The 23,731-nt window shown below is 37.2% G+C and overlaps 1 protein-coding gene across 4 annotated transcripts in view; it reads left to right on the forward strand.

Moving 5' to 3' along the window:
• The first annotated feature begins 8,175 nt into the window (after nucleotides 1–8,175).
• aplp2 (amyloid beta (A4) precursor-like protein 2) overlaps nucleotides 8,176–23,731 on the forward strand; it is an 82,232-nt gene continuing 66,676 nt past the window's right edge. For all 4 annotated transcript variants that reach the window (XM_084409860.1, XM_084409861.1, XM_084409862.1 and 1 more), the window contains exon 1: nucleotides 8,176–8,505. In XM_084409860.1, the coding sequence (XP_084265986.1) occupies nucleotides 8,434–8,505 (72 nt within the window). In that variant the 5' untranslated portion in view covers nucleotides 8,176–8,433. The remainder of the gene's footprint in view (nucleotides 8,506–23,731) is intronic.

A 23,731-nucleotide genomic window follows, 5' to 3' on the forward strand; every position in this document is an offset into this window, starting at 1 on the left:
TTGGCCAGCTGATACGGAACGCGCTTATTGGGCCGAAAAGGCTGACTAGGTAGGGCGCGTTCTAGGTTTTGAGACATGCATTCAAGCCTGTATTCAGCTTGATATAAACTCGACATACAGGTTTCTGTTGCATAAAATGGCGTTTCAACGAAATAGTGCTTACTGGAAAAGCTGACGACTAAGTTTTCCACATACAAATTAAATATCAGTGTTATAGCCTAATAGTAAAAGTTTATTGTTCAAATGTATTTGCTTACTGAATATACTGCTGAAAATATTAATTTAGCAGTATAGAAATGAATCAAAAGGCAATCTCTTAGTGAAAATATGGGAGAGGGGGGATGGTTGCAACACTTTCCTTGAGTTTATCAGAGTTTTTTTTGTATTGGAAAACCAAAATTGTAATACAGAGTATGCCCACATCTGTCAGCTACCCACCCACACTGCTGCAACATGTGTAGGCCTCAGAGGTGGACAGAGTACACAGCTTCATTACTTGAGTAAAAGTACAGATACCCCTTGCTAAATTTTACTCAAGTATAAGTAAAAGTACTACAGTCAGATGTCTACTTAAGTAAAAGTACTGAAGTACTTGTTTTTAAAAGTACTTGAGTATCAAGAGTACAAGAGTACATTTTCTAAATATTGCATTACTACTGCCACAGTGCTTACATTGGTAAACACAGCAAACACTTGAAGCGAAAACTATCATTAACTTGTTCAGAAAATTGAAATTGTCTGGCGAGGTGGGGCCACGGGTTGGCACATTCCCGGGATGGACCTGCCGTGTCTTCATCCATTGTTTCGTCCATGGTTTCGTCTCTTATCTAAATCTGACCATGGAGTTGACTTTGGCGGAAAAGCTGAAGGTGATTGCTGATAGGCTGTCCCAATCAGCGCCTGCACAATCCAATCACGTTTGAGGGTTTCCGAGATTTTTCTTTTTTCCTTTTTTTGTTTTAGAAGAAGTAACGGGTACTCACGGTTATGGATAGAAATGTAGCGGAGTAAAGAGTACAATATTTGCCTCTCAAATGTACTTGAGTAAAGTCATGAGTACTCCCCAAAAATGATACTCGAGTAAAGTACAAATCCCTCAAAATTGTACTTAAGTACTGTACTCAAGTAAATGTACTCCGTTACTGTCCGGCTCTGGTAGGCCTACATATGATAATATGTATTTACAATTTACACTCAAATAGACAAAGTCAAATGTTGCAACTTCATTAAAATGTAGTAAAATAATCATTTAAAATGATTTTCAAATGTATTTATTTTACTTGTGCACAGACAGGGCTTCACTAAGTCAAATTGGCTGTATAAAGACAAATAATATAAGGGGAAAAGAAACATTTTCAAGTAACTGTGAAGTTTACAGAACTGTGTTTGTTTAAGTGAATGTTGGAATATATTCTTATATATTCTTGCAAAGTTATGTGGCCTCACACCACAGCATGTTGCAAATGTCCCTACATTGACAACCATGATAAAACTTGCTATGTTAGCTTGACACACATGCTAGCTATGCCTTTTAGAAGCTAAGATTATATTGACTTTACAGATATAAAAAATTATATGACTTAAAATGCTTCATGCAAACAGTTTAGACAGTATGACAAAAAAAAATCTGATCATAAAGAATACTTTTGTAGCAAATTAGCTCAAAATAAATAGGCTATTAATAATTAATCATAACCTGTTATAATATTTTGATCGATTAATAGAATTAACTTGATGTAGCAGAATTAATACCACAATCAATGAACCTGTTTGTCCAGCGATTAATTATTAGCAGTACTACTCAGAGCATAGTCAAAATCTGCATGATTTGGGACTCCAGTAGCCTATATGAGCATGCATGAACAACTTTACATGTGACATGAACTAAACTTTATTAACTAGACTAAACACTAAACTACTCTAACATACACATGCATACATGCATACAGTTTACCGAGGGAAAGAGAGCTGAAGCAGAATACAGGACAGCAAGAAGTTATAGCATTGAAGTTCAGTAGATAAACAGCCTTGAGCAAACCATCAGTTTAGTTCTAACACGCCCTTCTTTAAAAGTGGTAAGGAAGGATACCTAATGTATCAAATAATGAGACTAAGTTTGATACTTGCATGTCGCAGCCTGGCACAAAATCGGGAGTCCCTAGAAGGCTTCTATTTCAGCATCATCTTCACATCAGAATTTCTCAGAAAGATGAACTAATGCGTGATCTTGTGATCAGTGACTTTTAAATTGTGAAGATGTCACACACTCTGGAGGTGACTGAGCCAATAAGAAGTTGTTCCCTTTGGAGGAAATTTTACGATTCTTTGTCCTTCTAGCAGGGCATCTGAATAAGTAATTTGATTGGATGTTTTAATTTTGTGTCAAATTATTGATTTATTTGGTAGGGAGCCATGTAATAAGCGGGATAATGTAGAGCGAGGCTGTTGTTATAGCGAATACAACCCCGACAGGCTGACCAGGACCCCGACGCGAAGCGCTCTACATTATCCCTTATATATATATATATATATATATATATATATATATATGATTAAAAATGTTTACTTTGCCATATTCAACAAAAATTAAGTCACAGTCAAGACTCTCTGCAAATTCCTTTGGGTCATAAAAAGTTTTATCAGCAGTAGTATGTTCCTGCAGGCTGCAGTTCTAGGACCCCAGTTCCAGGACCCTAGTTTTTTTTGTGACAGCACCACCTACCGAACTGGATGGTATGGCGGCTGCAGTTTCAGGACCGCAGTTCTAAGACCCAGGTGGTTTAGTTACTTTGTACATAGTATCAAGATATTTCATCTCAGGAGTATTTTTTGTATAAATGTGATTTTTGATTCAAAATGCATCAGAGGTTAATTACAAAGTGTGTACACAAAGTGGGTCACAATTTTAAATGGATTTACACAAAATATAAATGAAAAATGTATATCAATCTTTAAACAACTGAAAAAGTCTTAGTTTCTTGAATTATACTGTATATTGATTAACCGCCTTAAGTTTAACTAATTAGCTCATGTGATAGAAATTTAACATTTAGATGTGTTCTTTTACTTTTAGATGTGTTCTTTTACTCTTAGATGTGTTTTTACTTTTAGACGTGTACAACTTGTATTAACATCTTTTACTTTATTTTTACTCATAAGCATTTAAAGAAATACAATTGTATAAGCTAAAGCACGTTATTAAAGATATGTAATCAAGTGTTAGAAATGCATAAGTTAAGACAAGCTTGCAGGAACAAAATGTCCTGAGTTATAGGAGACTAAGTAACAGAGAGACTATACACACTCAAGTGACCTTTTGTACTTCAAGTGTCCTTTTGTGTGCTCCAAGTGTGAAAAAAATGTGCGCAGCTCAGATCAAAATAGAGATAAGCAAAAGGTGTGAATTTGAGCAGCAGCTAAAAACAGGAACTTGTATGTAGGCATGGTATTGTTCTGTCTAGATATAATTTATGCCAGACAAAGGTTTTGAACAAGATGTTTCCTTTTAAGGTAAGCGATCCTTTGACACAGATGAAGCCTACCCAGGATGTGTTAGGGGTATATAACCCCGGCAAGGGAACTAACCCTTTGCCTTCTCATATCGGATGCGCTCTGTATGTGAATGTCAATTTCTTGCAAGAAATAAACATTTTTGATACTTTGACTTTTCAAAGGTCTCGACTTGTCTTCTTCCTCCTCTCGAATAGAATTATTTCCATAACACTCATTATCAGGTAAAATAAAGATGGAATCAGCATATGCAGTCACTATACAGCAAGACAAGACTCAAGAATGATTCAAGAATGTATTTTTATATATATGTCATTTTTGCAATAACTACAGCACCAAAAATACCTCCTTTTTCATCCGTTGCTGCACAGACAGAATGGCTGTAGGCTTCTCTGTAGCTGTAGGCAATATATATCTCTGATTTAACACTTGCACTGTTGGAGTTGTAGAGAGAGAAAGCCAAACAGAATATTGTTACTGATGTCTAATTCCAAACTCCAAATTTGTAAGTAGGTATATAAGAGCAATACCCACCAACTGAATGGTCTCCCTTCTTTCCTCAATTGTTTGTCAATTTTTCTGTAAAATTCTTCCACTTCACTGAAATAGTTATCAGAGAGCAATCACTGTTGTGTTAACATAAATATCAGTAACAAAAGGGTGCACTGGGCATTGTGCAAAAATAATTCATAATCTACTCTGACCTGTAATGATAATCCGGACCAGAAAGGAAGACATTCCGGAGGACAGCCAGGGCATATATGATGGCCTATGAAAAACTTTAATATAAATATTCTATTATACCACTACTGAACAGCAAGCTATTATACATGGGTCCATACACGAGTAGCGCTAGCATGCAGTAAATACGGTACATTTTGTAAGTGCAGGAGCAGGACACACAAACACATTACATGGTTCGGCATACCTCTGGAAAAAGAACACCACAGATGAACTGCACTTCATACTTAAGTATACATTTTATACATAACTAATATGGTAAAGTATTAAGCAAGTTTCACACTAATACAGTAAGCTACAGGTAAATCTTACACACATCAACATGCTTTTGTTATCTTTTTAAGTTGAATTAATGTGCTGGCTAGATTAACTTATTATAGTCATTAAAACTCAACAAGGATTCATTAAATCATGGCCACGAATTAAGAACGTTGTAGTAATTAATAAAACTAGCACACAAATTCTAAATTCGTGGGAATTCATTATTAATTCATAGTTAGCAGCTCTCACTTTGGCTATATAAACTTTGCTTCGTTTAAACGTTATAAAATAAAACTTAATTGAATATCGGTACTCACAGTCTGATTGGTGTCCATGTCGTCCATCTTAAATTAGTGTTTTTGGTTCGGTAGGTGGCGCTGTCACAAAAAAACTAGGGTCCTGGAACTGGGGTCCTAGAACTGCAGCCTCCGGTTGTGCAGGAATACCCTTCTCCTTATCAGTCTTAATGTGTCCTGTAACAGGACACCTTTCTCTACCAGTGTGTTAGCTTCATTTGGGATGCTAGTTGCAGTTTTGGATAGATGGTTCACAGACCTTTGTTAGGAGAGTGAGTTTGCTGGATTATTCATTAAATATAATGAATAATTTGTGTGAGTCTGATTGCTCTAGACGCTACACTTTTTTTTAACTTGAAATTCTTTTTTTTGCAGAAGGAATGGTCGCATGTGGCTGCTTTCTTCCAGGAAGGAAGAGGGGCGATCTGTGCATGTGTAATATGAAAATCATCTCTCTAGCTCATTTCTGATTGGAGAAATAAGCCATGTTGTAACTGACCCCGCTTTCCCCTACCAGAATATTTGATGCAAATATTAACCAGAATGTATTGGTTTTTACATTGGTGTCTCTCAAAATGGCAAGCAAGTTCTGCCCTCTGGTACTGTTTGCGTTTCAGTCAAAAATGACAGAATTGTTTTTATTTCAATGGAATGATTGTATTATATCAATCAATCAAAGCTTTATTAAGGACACACACGGTCCAATGCACAAAAATTTTTATAAATATATTTTAGTTATATATTTTTTTAGAATATTTTGTATTTTTAGGGGATTTTATGGTACTAAATTATATTTATGCAGTTATAATCCATTTATTCATTTTTGAGCATGGACCTGAAAATGAAACTTCGAACTTAAATAGTCATAAATCTGGAATGCTTTGTATCACAGACTTAAGTTTAGTCTCTTTTTAAAGATGATACTAAATCTTTATAAAATGTTACATTTATTGTTATGAAAAATGCACAAAAATCCCATTTTCAATTTTACAATCTAAACAAGTTGTGTTCCAAATTTGAAGTTTATATCTCAAAAAATGAGCTGTCAGTCAGAATTTACACTGAACAAAATTATAAACGCAACACTTTTGTTTTTGCCCCCATTTTTCATGAGCTGAACTCAAAGATCTAAGACTTTTACTATGTACACAAAAGGCCTATTTCTCTCAAATATTGTTCACAAATCTGTCTAAATCTGTGTTAGTGAGCACTTCTCCTTTGCCGAGATAATCCATCCACCTCACAGGTGTGGCATCAAGATGCTGATTAGACAGTATGATTATTGCACAGGTGTGCCTTAGGCTGGCCACAATAAAAGGCCACTCTAAAATGTGCAGTTTTACTGTATTGGGGGGATCCTGAGGCCCATTGTTGTGCCATTCATCCACGACCATCACCTCATGTTGCAGCATGAGAATGCACGGCCCCTTGTTGCAAGGATTTGTACACAATTCCTGGAAGCTGAAAACATCCCAGTTCTTGCATGGCCAGCATACTGTTGCTGGCCATGAAAAAAGAACCAGTTTTGTTCAGTATATTTGTGCGCACTTCGCAGTGCCAAACGTTTCCAATAGTTCCAATAGTTTCCATTAATTTGACATTTTCTATTTTCCATTTTTGACCACAAACAATACAAGTGTGACAATTTTTTCATGACCATTTAAACTTTTCAAATCATGTCGTGTTTGTGTTCACACAACGTTTACCAAGTTTCCTAACATTTGGTACCACAACATAAACATCAAAAATGAGCGAACAGCACCAGAGGGTTAAGTTAAAGGACATGCTTGTGTCTGTCAGAGAAGAGAACACAGAGTCAAGCTGGTCAGTTACTTGCATAATAGGTCAGCAAATGCAAATAAAATCAATTGTAAATAGATACTGTGTGTTCTGTAATCTGTCTCAGCTTATGAAAACACAATGACTTTGCTATTTCTAACATTCACAATTTCACTATTTTGAATTGTTTATGACAAAATACATGGATAAATGATTAGATGAATGACCTTATTGATCTTTGAAGGAAGCAACAGCAACTATACACAATATATAGCCAACATACACTATATATAAGATATTATAAGCTATACGCAGTAAACAATACAACACAATGTGGGAAAACATGGCAGTTAAATTAATGGGTTACACATACACAGATGGCAGATGACAGTAAAAGCTTCTCTGTCAGATTTATTGACGATTGGATTGTGTAAATGTGGTGTGATGGGAGAAGCAGACAGACTATTGTTGTGTAATAGCAGCAAGTGGAAAAAAAGACCACATTGACTTCACTGTCACATGGACCACCTGTAGATCCGTGTCTGTGCTCACATGGTCATGTCAAGCAGTGTCCTGCTGTGTGACATTACCATGTGAGCACAGACACGGATCTACATGATTATGATTCATTGTTTCTTGTTAAATTCAGTTTGGCAGAGTTTGTCATGGTGTTAAACAGGAAATGCTTGGTTTGGTCATGTCAGCTTCCCCCCAATGATTTGGAAACTGCTGACACTGTAATAAAAATATGGAAAGAAGAGCAGTATTTTGTAATTAGCATTTATATTTGATTTATTTTCACTCAATTTTGTCTCTTGTAATAAAACCTCTCTCTCTCTCTCTCTCTCTCTATAAAAGAAACATGTATATATAATTTTATAATCTGTTGACACCACTATAGGACTGCATATGTTTTCACTGGTTGAGAAGACACTATATGAATGGGGGAAAATAACAATATTCATATGTTTTTATTACAAGTTATTACTCATATTGAGTAATAACTGAGGAAGTAAATATTCCATAAATGTGTCATAATATAATTGAGTAACTATATGCAATAAAGGTTGATGTATACTTTCCACCAGATTTGTGTTAATTCATTAAATATATTGCTATATGTGGAGTAGTGTGAATCCAAAAATCCTTTTTTAAAGACCCATTTATATAGTAAAACTTTGTTAGAAATGTGTACAATATTATCTACAACAAAAATGTCAAATTCTGTAAATGTAATTATATATGATTTATTTATACATAAATATTATAATCATTTGGTTTTATTAATTCATTTGCATATTTATTTATTTACAATTTTCTCTGAATTTTTACAGGACCCCCCCCCTTTAAAAAAACCCTGCCATAGACGAAAAAATATATATAATAATAGCCATATGTTTAATATTTTCCAAAATATAGTCCTATACAAGTTAACTTACAATCTTGATCTTGAAAATCTTTATTTTTTTATTTATTTCCACATTACATGCCTATCCATTGCGTAGTAGCCCCACCGGAGGTACACACACCCATGTAATTTTCATTAGATGACAGCATGATGACCTCATTTCCGGCAGGTCCCAGCATCTGACGGCCGGTGGCGCGCTTGATCGTGTTTTTCGAGCTCGAGCCCAAGCGCGTGCAGTGACACTCGGTCTCGGAGACATTCCACACGCGCTGAGAGCGAGATCAACGGCACAGTGGGAAAAACACAGGAGAGAGACACACACACAACAACCACTCGAGGAGCGTTGACTTAGCTGTTTTCCTTTTTAACAGCCTCTTATAGAAATCCACAGCGGGATAATTTCAACACAAATCTCAGCAGAGACTAACCGTGAAGAAGATGGGTTCAGTCCCGGTATTATCTGTGCTCATTCTGGCCATCGCTGTTCCGAGTCTAGCCGGATACATTGAGGTTTGTGCGCACTAATATCTCACCCTCGTTTTCATGATTATTATTGTTTACACTGATATTTCTCTTCCGAAATGTGCCTTTTTATTGTGCTTTTTATATTCCTGATATGTTAGTAGTTTACAAATGACGTCCAATGCTCAGCCTATAAAGTCATTAGTCTAATAATACGAGTCTGTAAATTGTCCGTATCCCTGGTCGTGTTTAATTCGGTGGCCAAAGAGAAACGTATTCAAATGTAATATTAAATAATTGTTATTTTGTTCCTTAAAGAACAAAAGCTGGACGAAGTAAAACGATTAATTGTCTTTCTTTAAACGAGCTGTGGAGATAAGGCTAAATGTCTTTATCTTTTCGTTTTAGTATGTATCTCCCTTCTTTATTTGTGTTGTTGTATTGGAAAACTGAAACCTAAACAACATTGATTCTGTCATAATGTCAGTTTGAAGTCCTCCATAGCTAATATCTGATGATAAAAGGCTTTCAAATATCCTTTTGACCTATAATATTAGTTGTTGTTTGAATTTTTTAATGTTTTTATATATATATATATATAAGTATGGATATGCTAACTGCAATCTTGCATTGGAGAATATCACACTTTATCAGAAGAAGCCTTTTAAGAGTTTGTGTTTGCTTCGAGTCAAATATCAAAGAATCAAGCTGGACAATCGGCTTCAGGATGTCTTTTGATCAGACCTTTATGCAACTAGAATGATTCACATCATTATACATATTCATCAGGAATAGCTTTCATGTGTTTGATCTGAACAGCATCTCTTACCACGACAAGCTTTAGGTGATAAAAAAACACTTCCCATGTTTAAAGGACAAGTCTGTATCTGTCAGAGAACCCTGCATCAAGATACAGTATAGGCAAATTATGCAAATTAAATCATGTGGTATGTTAAAGGAAGTCAAGTTTATAAACTCTTAAACTGGAAAAGCTCTCACACCATCCCTGGATGGCCCATGTCTGGTTGCTTTAAGCTGCCCTTGTCCTTTTTGCACTTTTACATGTGAGCCAACAGCCCTTTCCGATAAGAGCTCAGCCTGCCGCCATCATGATATAACAAATTATGAAGCGATTATTTTCAAAGCCTGAAATAATGGCAATAATGCACTGAAATAAATAATGAAATCTCTTCGTGTAGGCCTACTGATTGATGCATTTAGAGAGAAAGGAGCTGCCTGTGGTTCACGAGGAGATGCGTAGATGTTCACGGATAAGCAAAGATCAGCATTACTGTAGAATATCAAAGAATCATTTTACCTTCGGATCAATATTATGACCTTATCGTATTTCTGTTATCACTGCTTTTTTCTTTGTTACGCATTTGGCTCCTTGTATCCTTGATTGTGTTTATCTGATGGCTCCTCGAGCGTATGAAAATCATGGTGAAATGTTATTTTTGGGAGAGGTGTGTGTTTCCAGAGTGTGTGCAGCATTATGATGCAGGTTGGCAGGAGTTTGATGCTGTGCTACCGAGTCTCGTTGACCTCAGACCTGATTTATAACCCCGACGGGGAAAGTTCTGCAGAGGTTCTGCATAGCCCCAAGCTCTCACTTTTACTGCAGGAGAGCTGCATCCATTGAAACCTCCAGTTTCTCCCTCCCGGTGCCGGGGATGGGAATTATTCCTTTGCCTCTGCCAGGTGCCATTGTGTTCGTAGGAGACAAAGGGAATGTGTTAAAATCACACTGGGCTGTCTGTTTGAGTGTTAATGCTTTACTGTTAACTCTAAAGCCGGTGCAAGTTTGGATTTGGCTTTTTTTGTTTCCTCAGCTGTGGGTATGTCCCTTTTTTATGTTGTTACAGCCATACGTTATATAACCGTACCACTTCCTGTCTCAACAATAAGGATTTTTCCTGTTAGTTTCAGATTTGTACTTGCCTTGACGACAGTTTCACTGGCCCAAATGAAGGCCAATATAACATTTAGCTGCGTTTTAATAGCTTGTTTTTAAATAAAGTGTCAGAATATTTATGAATATGTATATATGTATATATGTATATATGTATATGTGTATATGTGTGTATATGTATATGTGTGTATATGTATATGTGTGTATATGTATATGTGTGTATATATATATGTATATGTGTTTTTTTTTTTTTTTACCAAACAAATTTACAACATTTTAAAACTTCTCATTAGGCTACTCTTCAAACGTTTGGGGTTGGTAGTATTTTTTTTAACCCCCCTCACCAAGGCTGCATTTATTTAGCATAAATTATATTACAAATTAAAATGTCTGATTTCTATTTTAGTGTTTTAAAATGTAATTTATTCCTGTTCTGACAAAGCTGAATTTTTAACATCATTACTCCAGTCCTCAGTGTCACATGATCTTTCAGAAATCAATATGCTTATTTGCTGCTCAAGGAACATAAAAAAAAAGAAAAAATGTACTGACCCCAACTAATATAATGCAACTCTTGATAGAAAAACCCCATCAGAATACTAGGGCTGGGTATCGTTCAAAAAATTTCGATACCAATACCGATACCGATACCTTGATTTCGATTCCGGTTCCTGAACGATACTTTTTTCGATATAATTTTATGAAATCCATTTTAACAAGATTACATAACACATTAACTCAGAAAAACTTTGGTTTTATTTTTTCAGTTTGACTCATGCTCCTTAGTCAGTGCACAAAGGAACAAAAAAAGCACAAAGGAACAAAATATTCCTTATACATACATATACATAAGGAACTAAATATTTTTATATAAAGAGCTCATGCTCACCAAAGCTGAATTTGTTAAAAAAAATACAGTAAAACTTGTAATATTGTGGAATAGTATTACAATTTAAAATCTTATTTGAATATATTTCAAAATGTAATTTTTTCCTGTGTTGTCAAAGCTGAATTTTCAAAATCATTACTTCAGTGTCACAGGATCCTTCAGAAATATGAAAACAGTTTTTGGAAACTGATACATTTTTTCATGATTCTTTGATGAATAAAAATTTCAAAAGAACAGCATTTATTTGAAACAGAAATCTTTTGTAACATTACACATGTTTTAAGGTAATTTTTTATCACTTTAATGCTTAGCCTACTGAAAAAAAATTCTGACCAACACATTTTTGAACGGCAGTGTAGGCCTACATTCAGTAAATTGCAATATAAGCACTGTCAGAGTGATCAACAAGGTATCTCTTCATTTACCAGTCAAAGACGGAGCAACTTTCTGCTCTTATGTTTACTCCGTGCACTGTCAAGAGCTTCATCATATCTGTCGCGGTACCGTCTTTGCAGCCATTATTTTACCACAAATACTGCATCGCGCGCTGTTGGCATCGAGCCTGGAGAAATGTAGCCACACTTTTGATCGACTTTTCCACATCTTTAGGGTATTGTGAGTGTGTGTGCTTGCGTCTCATTGAGTATGTGCGCGAGTTTGTGTGTGTGTGCTCGCGTCTCATATGAGAATGTGCGTGGACAGTTTGTGTGCGCGCGCGCGTCTCATATGAGTATGTGCGAGGAGAGTTCCGCGCGTCTCGTGTGTGTAGAGTTTGCGTGTATGTGCGTGAGCGACTTTAGGCGTGTCGTTGTGCATTTCATATGTATTTGTTTGAGCACTGACGTTGACGAGTTAACCCCTTAGGTATCGAAATCTGGTACCGAAAAACAAGTCATTTTTCGATACTCGATACTATCGAGGCAATTCGGTCGGTACCTAAAAAGTATCGAACTCGGTACCCAGCCCTACAGAATACCAATGTCAAACTGGGCGTCAGGGGTGAGGGCTTTTGTTAAATTTTTTTTTTTAAACAGTCTATTTTTGCGACTGAAATGGCGGCATAAATGTATTTATACACAGAAATAACAATTGCAGGAAATGCTATCTCACTTTTTTTTTTTTTGACAAATTGAAATCAGAAAACAATGCACGCTGGTTATTTAATTGTTTTTATTTTTTGGCTTTTGCATTGCATCACCTTGTTTTTCCATGAGCATTGCATTTTTAAAACAGCATGTCTAGTTGTAGATAAGCTGCTCTTGAGACCCATGTATACGGTTGCGCTCGCTTTTTTGAATGCAAGAATGACCCCTGACTGTGTGTGCATGCCTGGGCTGAACCTTAATGGCGCTGGCCTCAAGCCATCCTTATTGTTGAGCCCTGTACGTTTGATCTGTGTTCCATGTGTTTGATCAAATCCAGTTTTGCTTCTCAGTGAGTCAGTTTGTGCTTTTATAGCTTGCATAATGACCGGCTAACTGACTGCTTGAGTTTTTTTTCCTTTCAGTTGTTTTTGTCACATGGACTTTTAACGGAAAATAAGTTTATTTGAGTTCATTTCTTGAACCATTAATTTAGAAGCAAGTTCCTCTGCTAATTCAAATGAACAAACTTCCCAACCCAAAGCCCAGTCTTGCTGATATAACATGTTGCCAACTAACGCAACACGGGCTTGCTGGAATTTCACTGGCGCCAAATCATATTTCTGTTGTGTACAAAGCAAAGCCAAATCATATGTGTGTTGTGTGCAAAGCTTTTTCACATTTGACTGTTTTCACTGATTGTAATGCAAGCTTTGGCACATACCAACATGAATGGAGTGTTTATTTTGTATATTTGAAAATGCAACGTCATGTGTGCTCTAGTGTCCTGCTGCTGACAAGGACATGATGATCATTCTTGTTATTCTCATTATCTGAAGCACATTAAAACACTAAACTTGCCATACTTGGGAGTTGCGCAAACCAGCTATTGTCACCCCGTGGGTTCAAGCGAAAGCTGGAAAAGAGCTTGTAAAAATTCTCTGTTGATGAGAGGGAGTCTGTGCACTCTTTCCCAAGCCTCTGAGATGGTAAACAAAAAGTGTTCTCGTCTCCAGTTCGCTCAAGGGCCCACCTTGCTCTCGTTACGCAGTCGTGCAGCTCTGCCTCCGGTGTTCAGTGTTGTGACTCTGGGCTCTTGCAGTGATGCACCTGAGCGGATCACATTCCTAGTCTTATTTCGCGCGATATATCAGTGCATGTTATAAAATGTGGTTGTTTTTGTCATTTTTCATCGTTAATGTGGTTCATCTCTGAAATTACTTTGCTTTTTGGCTGTCATCAACTCTATACTTATGGACTGCCCATGTTTCACAAGCAGGTCTTAAAGGGATAGTTCACCCAAAAATGAAAAAATGGTCAGCATTTACTCGCCTTTCAAGTTGTTCCAACCCTGTATGAATTTCGTTCTTCTGCTGAACGCAAACGAAGATATTTTAGATAATGTCGGTAACCAAACAGTCGATGGACCTCATTGACTTCCATAGTATATTTATACATCGCTATGATCAGATGCTTGCTTAACTGCTGTTTTCTCACTGCTGTCATTTTTGTTGTGTCTTTATTTTGAGTAAAGCGTTCAGGACATATTTACATATTCATCTGTTGGGATGTTCGCTATATCTATGCAAAGATATTTCCAACTTCCCTTTTACCCCTAAGTGAAGAACAAAAAAAGATATTCACTGTGAGTTTGTTTTTTTCCCATTGAATATCTTGTTTTCCTCTGAAATGTCATATTTTAGAGGTTAAATAGTTGGCGAGAGCGAGTCTTGTCGGTTCTGATCACATCTTCCACTCAGTTAGATCTGACATTACACAAAGTCCAGGCATTGACTCCGAAGCAGCATTTCTTTGGTTTTCGCACCTGTGTTTGGTTAACCACATGCAGTGGTTTTGTGTGTGCAGGGGTGTGTGTGTGTGTGTGTGTGTGTGTGTGTGTGGGGTCTTTGCTGTGGTGATTCTGTCTGCTGCCTTTGATGGCACACAATACATTTGTATGCAGACTTCATTGTGTGGATGTGTTAGCAGGGCTTTTAATAGCATGGATTGCTCACCCCGGGACTGATGAATGGATGACAGTGAGGGGCTATTGTGAGCTCTGAAAGAGTGCAAGCCTCCTTACCAGCTCAAGGACCTGATTGGGACACAAATGCATGTGTTTATCAGATGCGATGACAGCCTTGAGATCAGACGTTAATTGCCCCATTGTTTACTTGTCTTCATGATAGTGTGATGCTCAATGGTAGCATACAGAGTAACTGGAGGTTGGTTTCTCTGTGCTGTTTATTTACCGCTGAAACAGTCTTATTTGGCTAACAGGAACTAATGTTAAGTTTCTGACAAGTGCAAGAACTCTGCCAGTAACATCTGGTATCTTGATTGTTTGATTGATTTGCTACTTTACATATAATTTTTATTTTATTTTTTATTATTATTTCTTTTATTACACCTATTTATTTGTTATTTAATTAATTAATTAATTATTTAATTTGTACATCAGTGCTAAAGTGATTCGCACAGGGTCCAAAATTAAAATTTTGCCTAATAGTCAGGGGAGAATAAGATAGTAGGCTTGGTGTACGGTCTGTTCAGTGGATTGTCACCTAGGTTGTGACGGACATTTTCTTTAGTAGACCGTTTTTCCACACATCACTCACTCTGCTAAGTGATCCCATCAAAACATTTTTTGGTGTGCATTTATATGCATGGCAGGTGTGGCAGAGCTCTATTGTTGGATTGCAGGCATTGATGATGGTCTTGTCAGCCATTTCCTGTTTCGTAAAGCCTGAGCTATGTTAGCGCCACCCTGATGCTCATCCTCTGAGCTGAGAGCTTAGTGCTTAGAGAGACATTTTCAATTATTTTACCAGCCGCTCTCAGTCTCACCACAAATCCTCTTAGCTGTAAGACACACTGAGTGCTGGACAGAAGAGAAGAGAAGAGAACATGCTACTGCTGCGGATGCTCCGCCCGTCCATTACTGATATGATGCATACATACGCAAACACACTTTGATAGCCACACCTTTGAGTTAGCTCATATCTAGCACCTTAGAAGCCTAGATACGAATTCAGGAAGACACAGAAAATGAAAAACGCATTCTCTGGAGCACCTAAAGGGACATGGTTGAACTTGCTGCTTGGGCGGTTACATTACAGTAAAATCAGATTTCACTTCTCATTTTAAGATTGTAAGGAAAGATGACTGACAGGGCAATGACGGAGGATTTGTTGCGCAACAGATCCTGACCTTCATTGACTAATATTTTATCTTGTAAAATGTGAGGTCAGTACCGCCGCTCCCTCCCAGATTATGCGTGATCGCGAATTCTAAGAAAATAGGAAGATTGCATTCAAAAGCAATTTCATAACTCCGCATATTGATATATCGGCTCCCTGATGCCCACAAATTATATACTGTTACCCAAATGGATTATTGTAAGAGAATGCAAAAGCATTGAAAAATATTTTGATCTCATATATCACATTTTTTCCCCATCACCATGTCCCTTAAGGGGCTCCGTAGAATGCCTAATTTCCTTTCCGAATATAGTAAGGTTAAAATGAACAAATAATTTGTATACAAACCTTTAAATTCCACATAAGGCAGTTTTTATAATAATAACTTTTTAATGACATAATTATGTTTCTATTCGTTTTTTTGAAACAGACATTTAAACAGTGTTCGAGCAACTAAAACCAGCATAGACCAAAATATTAATTGTGGTGATTTAAAGATTTCAAAATGAGACTGTCAATGTCAACCCAGCCTTAACTATCTAAAACTATTTTTAATAACTTTTTGAGTTTATCGGTCCTTTGGTGTGACAAATGAGTTTTTTTTTAAAGTACAAATGTTCAATTTCAATTACTATGAGATCATTAAAATAGCAAGAAACATCAATTAAAGTCATTTTGAGTGGAGTTTAACATGTCAGACTGCAGGGACACACTTTTAGGACATTTCGAGCAACGTTGGCACATTGTTTCCAACAGTTAGACCGTATGCCAGAATCTGGACAAATATGTAAAGCTTATTTTTGGTTATTAATGTTGCACCACAGGATTGAAATGCCACATAAGTGTAATTAGTAAACTAATTAAACTTCCCCCTCAACTGCAAGCTTGCATTATTTACTTCCTGTTGGGTTCCTGATTCGTAATATTTTCAAGAATCCCCAAGAGGCTGCTTATTTAGACTTGGGTTTTATGAATCGCTCCATAGGACTTATTAATTAGTGACAAAATAAATAAATATTTAGTGTAATGTGTAAATTCATATTCATTTTTAAGCTTTGTGTTTCTGTTGTATTTCTTATAGGCATACATCATTTGTATTTTTATGTGTTTCTATCTTTCACAGTTCTTCATGAGGACAGTTAAACTTACTTGAAATTGATCACAATAAATAAATAAATAAAAATTATTTGTATAGATAATTTTGTCTATGGACCTATATATATATATATATATATATATATATATATATATATATATATATATATAAGTGTGTGTGTGTATATATATATATATATATATATATATATATATATATAATTTTTTTTTTTTTTTTTTTTATTAACTGAATTGTCTGGAACTGATTCCAATTCCACTTTACTTTTCCATTTTTTTTAACAAATAATTTTTTTTTAATTCTTATTATGATCAGCTTGACAACAGTTGTGCTGCTCGATAGTTTGCTGGAAACCAACCGTGATTTTTATTTATTTATTTTTTTATAGAAAGTTCAAAAGAATCTTTTGACATTATGCATGTATTTACTGTCACTTCTAATCAAATTAATGTATCCTTGCTGAAAAAAAGCTATTCATTTCTTTAAAAAAATAAAATAAAATCCAACCCCATACTTCTGTACGTACTTCCTCCGATTTGAATGTAAGAACCATTGACAGAACCACAGGTCTTGATAATCTTTTTTTTTTTTTGTTATCAGTAATCGACTTCCAAGTCCAAAATGTGTCAGATGCTATTTTTAAATTGTCCACATTTCTAAAAAAATAAATAAACAATTCTATACCCTATTATTTCAAAATGTCCATCTTTTTTTTTTTTGGTACACCCGCCGTTAGTTTCTTGCTTTCTTTGTGTCTGAGTTTGAGTGTCTGTATGCCACTGGCTCCCTCTCTTTCTGCAAATGTCTCTATCTCCTCGTGTGTATGTCATGTCTGAGCGTGTCTGCTTCTTCAGGACCCTCTTCAGGACCGGCTGCATTAGAGGAAGTTAAATATAGCGAGCTCGTCAGGCAAACCCCGCTCGCACGATCTCTCCGAATCTCTGTCTCCTGGGCGGCGCGTTCGCTCTAATTATCCAGCTCATATTCGTCTCTTTGTATGAGAGAGTGAGAGGCACCGTTACCTCCCACGGCTCGGCTCGGCTCGGCTCATCACAAATTTAGACTCTCCTCCACCAAAGACTCGCAGAAGCGGGCACGTTTGCCCCTTTAGCACAAATGCCAAGCAATCCATTCCACCTTTAACTGCTCCCCATAGAGATTTGTTGGCTGCTCTGACATTTGGAGGACATCATAGATTTTGTGGGTCTGTCTGAATATGTGCAAGTGTGTGTGTTTATAAGCTCATCGCCTGCATCAGTAGTTGCATTCGGATGGGTTGTGACTCATCTCCTTTGCATGTGTTCACATATGAATAAAACATTTGCTGTTTTATTCAGGAGCATGTTGTTCTCTCTTACACACAAACAGATTTCTTCATCCATTTCACCAAGTATGCTTATGGCCCATATCTGTGGCCATCTGTGTTTCTCTTGATGCTTGGATATTTGTGTCAAGATGGTTGAGGAAGATGTGTATGTGTGTGAATGTTAGCATGTATGTTTGAAACTACTTACTTTCTTAAAAAGTAATACTCAATAATGTGCAGTATGCAACCAGAGCACGCTGTGTGGAGTTATTCGATTCAACTGCCAAATGTTGTTTTGATCTTTTTACAGAAATGTATACAGGTGTCGTGAGAAACATGCATTTATATTTAAAAATGCATGTGACGACAATATAATGCACTACTGTTTAGCATTTTATAATGCATATTTTGTGGGATACTTTTTTTTTACTATACTATAATTATTTTAAAGGGTTAGTGAAAATGAAAATGAAAATTCTGAGAGACCTTCGTAAATTACGTAAGACCTTCGTTTGATTTCATCAAAAATATCTTAATTTGTGTTCCGAAGATGAACGGAGGTCTTACGGGGTTGGAACAACATGAGGGTGAGTAATTACTGACCGAATTTTCATTTTTTGGGTGAACTACCCCTTTAATCAAGATCCAAAACCGGCTTGTTTTGATATCGCGGGATCTGTGACGTCACATGGGCAAATACATTTGCATATGCCTGCCTCCAGAGCAAGACATCAACAAATATTTTGTTTTGTAAACGAGGCACAGTGTAATGGAGAGCTTGCGAATAAACTTTTGTTGAAAGATGAAGCAGCCAGCTGTATTGGCTCTAAATGCAGCTGCACAAACGATTTCATAATGTTTGTCTGTAAATGACGAGTTTAAATGGATAATGTTTTCAAAACTCTACTGTATAATAGCAAGTAGGGGTGTAACAATACATCGATATGGATCGATGCATCGATCAAACGTGTAACGGTACGATGCATCAATGCCACACGTAAAATATTGATATACGGTACCTTTATTTCACGTAACGTCCATCTACACATTTCCGCCATTTTTTTTACTATACTATAATTATTTCAAGTTGGCATGATGTCAATTCACCCTATTTTCTATTCATTTGTGCATATAGGTGCTATTTTTAGTTTTTTTAGTTTTTTGAGCTAATTAATTAATTCTTAATCTAAAGTCATAACTCCAGTGAAATGACAGACTTCTGGTGACGTATGCAGGACTCCAATCATCTAGTAGTCTGCTTAAACCCCATCTCTTTCTTGCATTCTACTGCCTTTTCTCGATGAGATCTTCCTCCATTCAACCAACAACCGATGGAGAACCTGCCCTAAATTTAGTTTTTTTTTAATATTCACTTTCACTTGGATGTGCGTCACAATACAGAAGTTCTGCCGCTACTTCCATTTCATTGGGACTTTATCATTTGAATAAGACCGCCCCCCCATCCATTCAGCCACACCCCTTCTCCAAAACCCCACCCTCCAAAGATGTGAGCCAGTCAAACACTTACTAGCTGCACTCTGACTTTGATTTCTTCTCCAGCCTAGAGCTGTCACAGAGACAAGTGTGATTTCTCACGACACCTGTTTCAGTGATATCTCTCAGGTTGTAGGGACATATGATGTGTTGCACTCTCTTACATTTTGGATGGTAGTGTTCAGTTTGAACATCATCTTAATGTTTTTTTGTGTGTTGGTTGCTCACTCTTTTTCCCAGGTTCCGTACATTTATATGGACTTTTTTTTTTAAAGTATTGCATTTCCCTGCTGTCCTATCTTGCTCCGCTGTCTGTTTTAAGAGGATTTTGAAGTGTGTCACTTGCCTCATTCTTCTCTTGTCTATCAAACTGCTTGTTCTTGCTCTTGTAGGAGTGGCAGCAAATGAATCAGGGAATAAAACAAAACACAAAATTCCTGTGTGCACGGTGCTGCTTTAATTTACATGATCAAATGCGCTTGTAAATTTTGTGTGGGAGTTGACTAGAGGCTTGCTAACCTCATTTGAATTCAGCTCAGGCTTTGACTCGTAGCCCCTCCTTTGTTGTGTTTTCTTTCTTTGAGTTCTAGGAGCAGGTCTCTTTGAGAACGGCATTTAGAGACAGGGTTGTCCCAGTCATTCGGGTCAGTGATAGCAGGTCAACCGTTGTGTTTACCGAACAGCAGTCTTTAGGTAGTTTGCTTGTGTATCTTGAGTGCTTTTATCTGGCTGTGGAATGACCAATCATTAGGAAAATCATCCTTTTAAAAAAACAGGTTTTCCCTGGTTTGCATCCCTCTCTCTTTCTGGCCAAGTAAATGATATCATCTCTGCTACATTTTCTAGTTTGGCTGTGTCGGCATGTTTGGGCTGGTTAGTAGGCTGTCTAAAGACTCTGGAGTTTTATTACCTAACTATTAGACAATACAATATCCAGTGCCAAGGAACAACAAAGCTAAACTGACACCACCTAGAAGAAGCCTCTTATGCTCAGTAAGACTGCATTTATTTGATCAAAAATACATAGGCCTATTGATGCATAAAATATTTGCAAATGTAAATTATTCCTGTGATGCTCAGCATCATTACTCCAGTCTTCAGTGTCACATGATCCTTGAGAAATCATTCTAATTTGCTGCTCAAGAAAAATGATTAAAGTTAAAAACAGTTGCGCTGCTTAATAATTTTGTTGAAACTGAGATTTTCAGGATTCCTTGACAAATTGAAAATCTTTTGTAATGTTGTAAATGTCTTTTATTCTCACTTTTGATCAGTGTAATGCATCCTTGCTAAATAAAAGCCTTAATTTCTTTAAAAAATGACCCCAAACTATAGTTGTAGTTTTGCTCTAATAAACTTTGTTTGATAGTGATTCACTCACATGACTTGAGACAAATTAACATGACATTTTATGCACTTTTTGAAAAATATGTTCTAGTCTTGGCCTTTCCCTCCTGCATTTTTTAAGCAGTATCCCCAAATTCTTAAACATATGTGGATGGAAACAGCTATTGACATACATAATGTTGATTATTCTGCCATAGTGGCAAGCAGCTCAGCATTGCGTATTACCCTCTTTGCGTGATTGTTTCTGGTCTTAAGTGATCTGATCTGATCTGATCGAATTGGTCTTATGAGGCAGAGCAGGGGAAGAGGATGAAAATGTCAGATCAGGAGAGGTGAGCAGAGAGGTCCACGTGCTGTAACTGTATACACCCCAGAGACCTGGATCTGCACTGCTGAACCACCAAAAGAGCTGCCAACACTGATGCAGCACTTTTAGGGGAAAAAATACAGGTTGAGGGAGAGAATGCGATTGGCCGTACAGTGAAAAATCAAAGCATCTTAAATTCTGACCTCAAGAAACTTGAAAACTCTGAATAGTTCAGAGGTCAGCTTCTTCCAATAAGCCAAATATCGGCAGCTTGTGGGTCTGGTTTAAGGAGATGGCGACTTGTCATTATTGGTGGCAGTGACCGTGGAAAAGTGTCCAATCTGAAATCACCGCGGGCAGGGTTCTTCTACTCTGTCCTGTATGATGAAGGAGAGGAGAGGAGAGCAGGATGAGATGAAGGAGCCTTTGAGAAAGGCCTGCAGCAAGATGCCTGTCATGGAGAGATATATGATGTTCTCACAAGTGGGATGGAATGTGGGAAGGTTGGAGGTGGCAGAAAGGACGGTGTAGAAAACGGGCTGATGCAATGTACCTTGGAGAAAACGCAGTGGATCTCTGGGGGACGCGCAGCACAGCTCATAGCTGGCACGGCCCTTATTGTCTAATACTCCCTGTTCTGCAAATAGAACACTAATACGAGTAGTGTGACCAAGATCCTACTTTCCTGCCTGCATCTGTATGACTCGTATTTGGTACCGCATCTATTAAAATTGGTCACACTTGGGATTTTAAAGACCCCCCTGTGGTGAAAATCAAGTTTTTAATGTTTCTATGTCTATGTGGTGTTTTTAATATGCTTTAAAGGTGCTGTATGTAGGATCCAGCGGCCTCTAGCGGTGATGTTTCAGATTGCAACAACAGCGCTCGTGCTCGTGAAAAGCAATAAAGTTACAACTGTAGTCTTTCACATCAGATAACGTTAGCAAATGGTCGGCGTTAGCTGGCGAACTAATGATGTCTAACTTGAGCCAACTAAAGCACAAAATCACAATATATTTTACATGCTTTGAAGTATTGTTAGCTTACCTGTCCAAAAGGATGAAAGCCAACTCAGGGTCTGTTTTTATACCTAAAACAAAGCGGAGGTCTCTCCATAATTCAAACGCTCTGCCAATGTTGATCCGTGTTTTCGTCCTGAGTCGATCCGATTGACGTTTGGCCTGACGAGCTTCAGCAGATACAATTTTTTTTTTTTTTTTTTTTTTTTTTTTTGAGTTTGTGTTGGAGTCTGTGTTGTGCTGGAGGCAGGTCGTTTTTTGGTGTTATCAGACTCCATGTCGTTAGCTGCAGTGCCGTCGCAATAGACTGTACATAAAACGGAGAGGCTCGGGAGCGCGCATGCACGTCACATCCGGTGGATTTCGCAGAAAATCCGACCCGGAGACTTCACATAAAAATAGGAATACTGGCCTTCAGAGGTAATAGCAAAACGCGAAAAGTGGATCATTGTAATGTGTGATTACAACCCCTTCACAGACGGGCAATAAAAAAAGGATTCATTTTATAAAAAAAGTTACATACAGCACCTTTAAGACAAACCATGTGCAAATTCTGGTCAACACCATTGCTGAGTATTTCCTCCTTAAAACTGCAGTGGAAAAAAGACGGTTTAAAAAAAAAACGCGGTTTGAAATCGCTGGTGTTTCTTACATCACAAAACTACCTTGTAGCCAATCACGTCGACGAGCCGGCGTATCATTAACTGCCAAGTAGGGGAGTCTCAAGAGAAGCCAGGTTATCCTGATATAGATATATCCTGACTTTGTAGATGAGCCTGTATGCGTGAGTGAGAGGCGGGGCTAATTTGCATATTCATGGTTCCGCATATACTAAATAAAGCAAGGGTGTAGAGTTACATTCAAGCAGTTTCAAGGCATGAATACTTCTCACAGGAAAGAAACGTCATTCTGGTGATCAAAGATGAGTTTTAAGGGATACAATTATTGACTACAGTGGGACTTTAAGCAATCTGACCTATGATTTTCACCTGGTGGATGAAGTATCTGACCCCCCCCTCTCATTAGAGTGTTAGTAGACTGGTAGGGTTATAATAAGTTGACATGTAGTTGCTAAGTTACTTATAGTCAGTAGAATGTCTGTTGGAGGATCATCACAATAAAGAGTTATCAGATATTAAGCAGACCGTACTAATACTTTCTTGAGTTAGTTGACATGTAGGTGCAACATTACTTATAGTCAACAGAATGTTCACAAGGGACCATAAAAATAAAGTGTTACCATTCAAATAATACAAGAAAAACTAGTTTGCAACTTAAACACCATAGGAACCACTCAGAACACCCTAGCAACCACATGGATATTTAACAACTCTTCAAATACCTTAGAAATCACAAAGCAAACACCTAAAGCCCAAAGTATGCTTGGGGATTTGCATGTACGCTATAGTATACATAGTATGCACACAGATTTTTCTAACTGCATGCTCAGCTCACACATGAACCTTGAATATTTTGCTCTAATTACTCGGTCCACAAAGTGGCAACTTTACCCCGGCCCGTTGTTTCACAGTCGAAAAAGTCATCGGAGGAGACGGAACAAACAGACTACTTGAGAGCACAACAATAGAAGCCTACATTGATGG

The sequence above is a fragment of the Rutilus rutilus genome, assembly GCF_951802725.1.
Source record: "Rutilus rutilus genome assembly, chromosome: 5".
Taxonomy (NCBI): Eukaryota; Metazoa; Chordata; class Actinopteri; order Cypriniformes; family Leuciscidae; genus Rutilus; species Rutilus rutilus.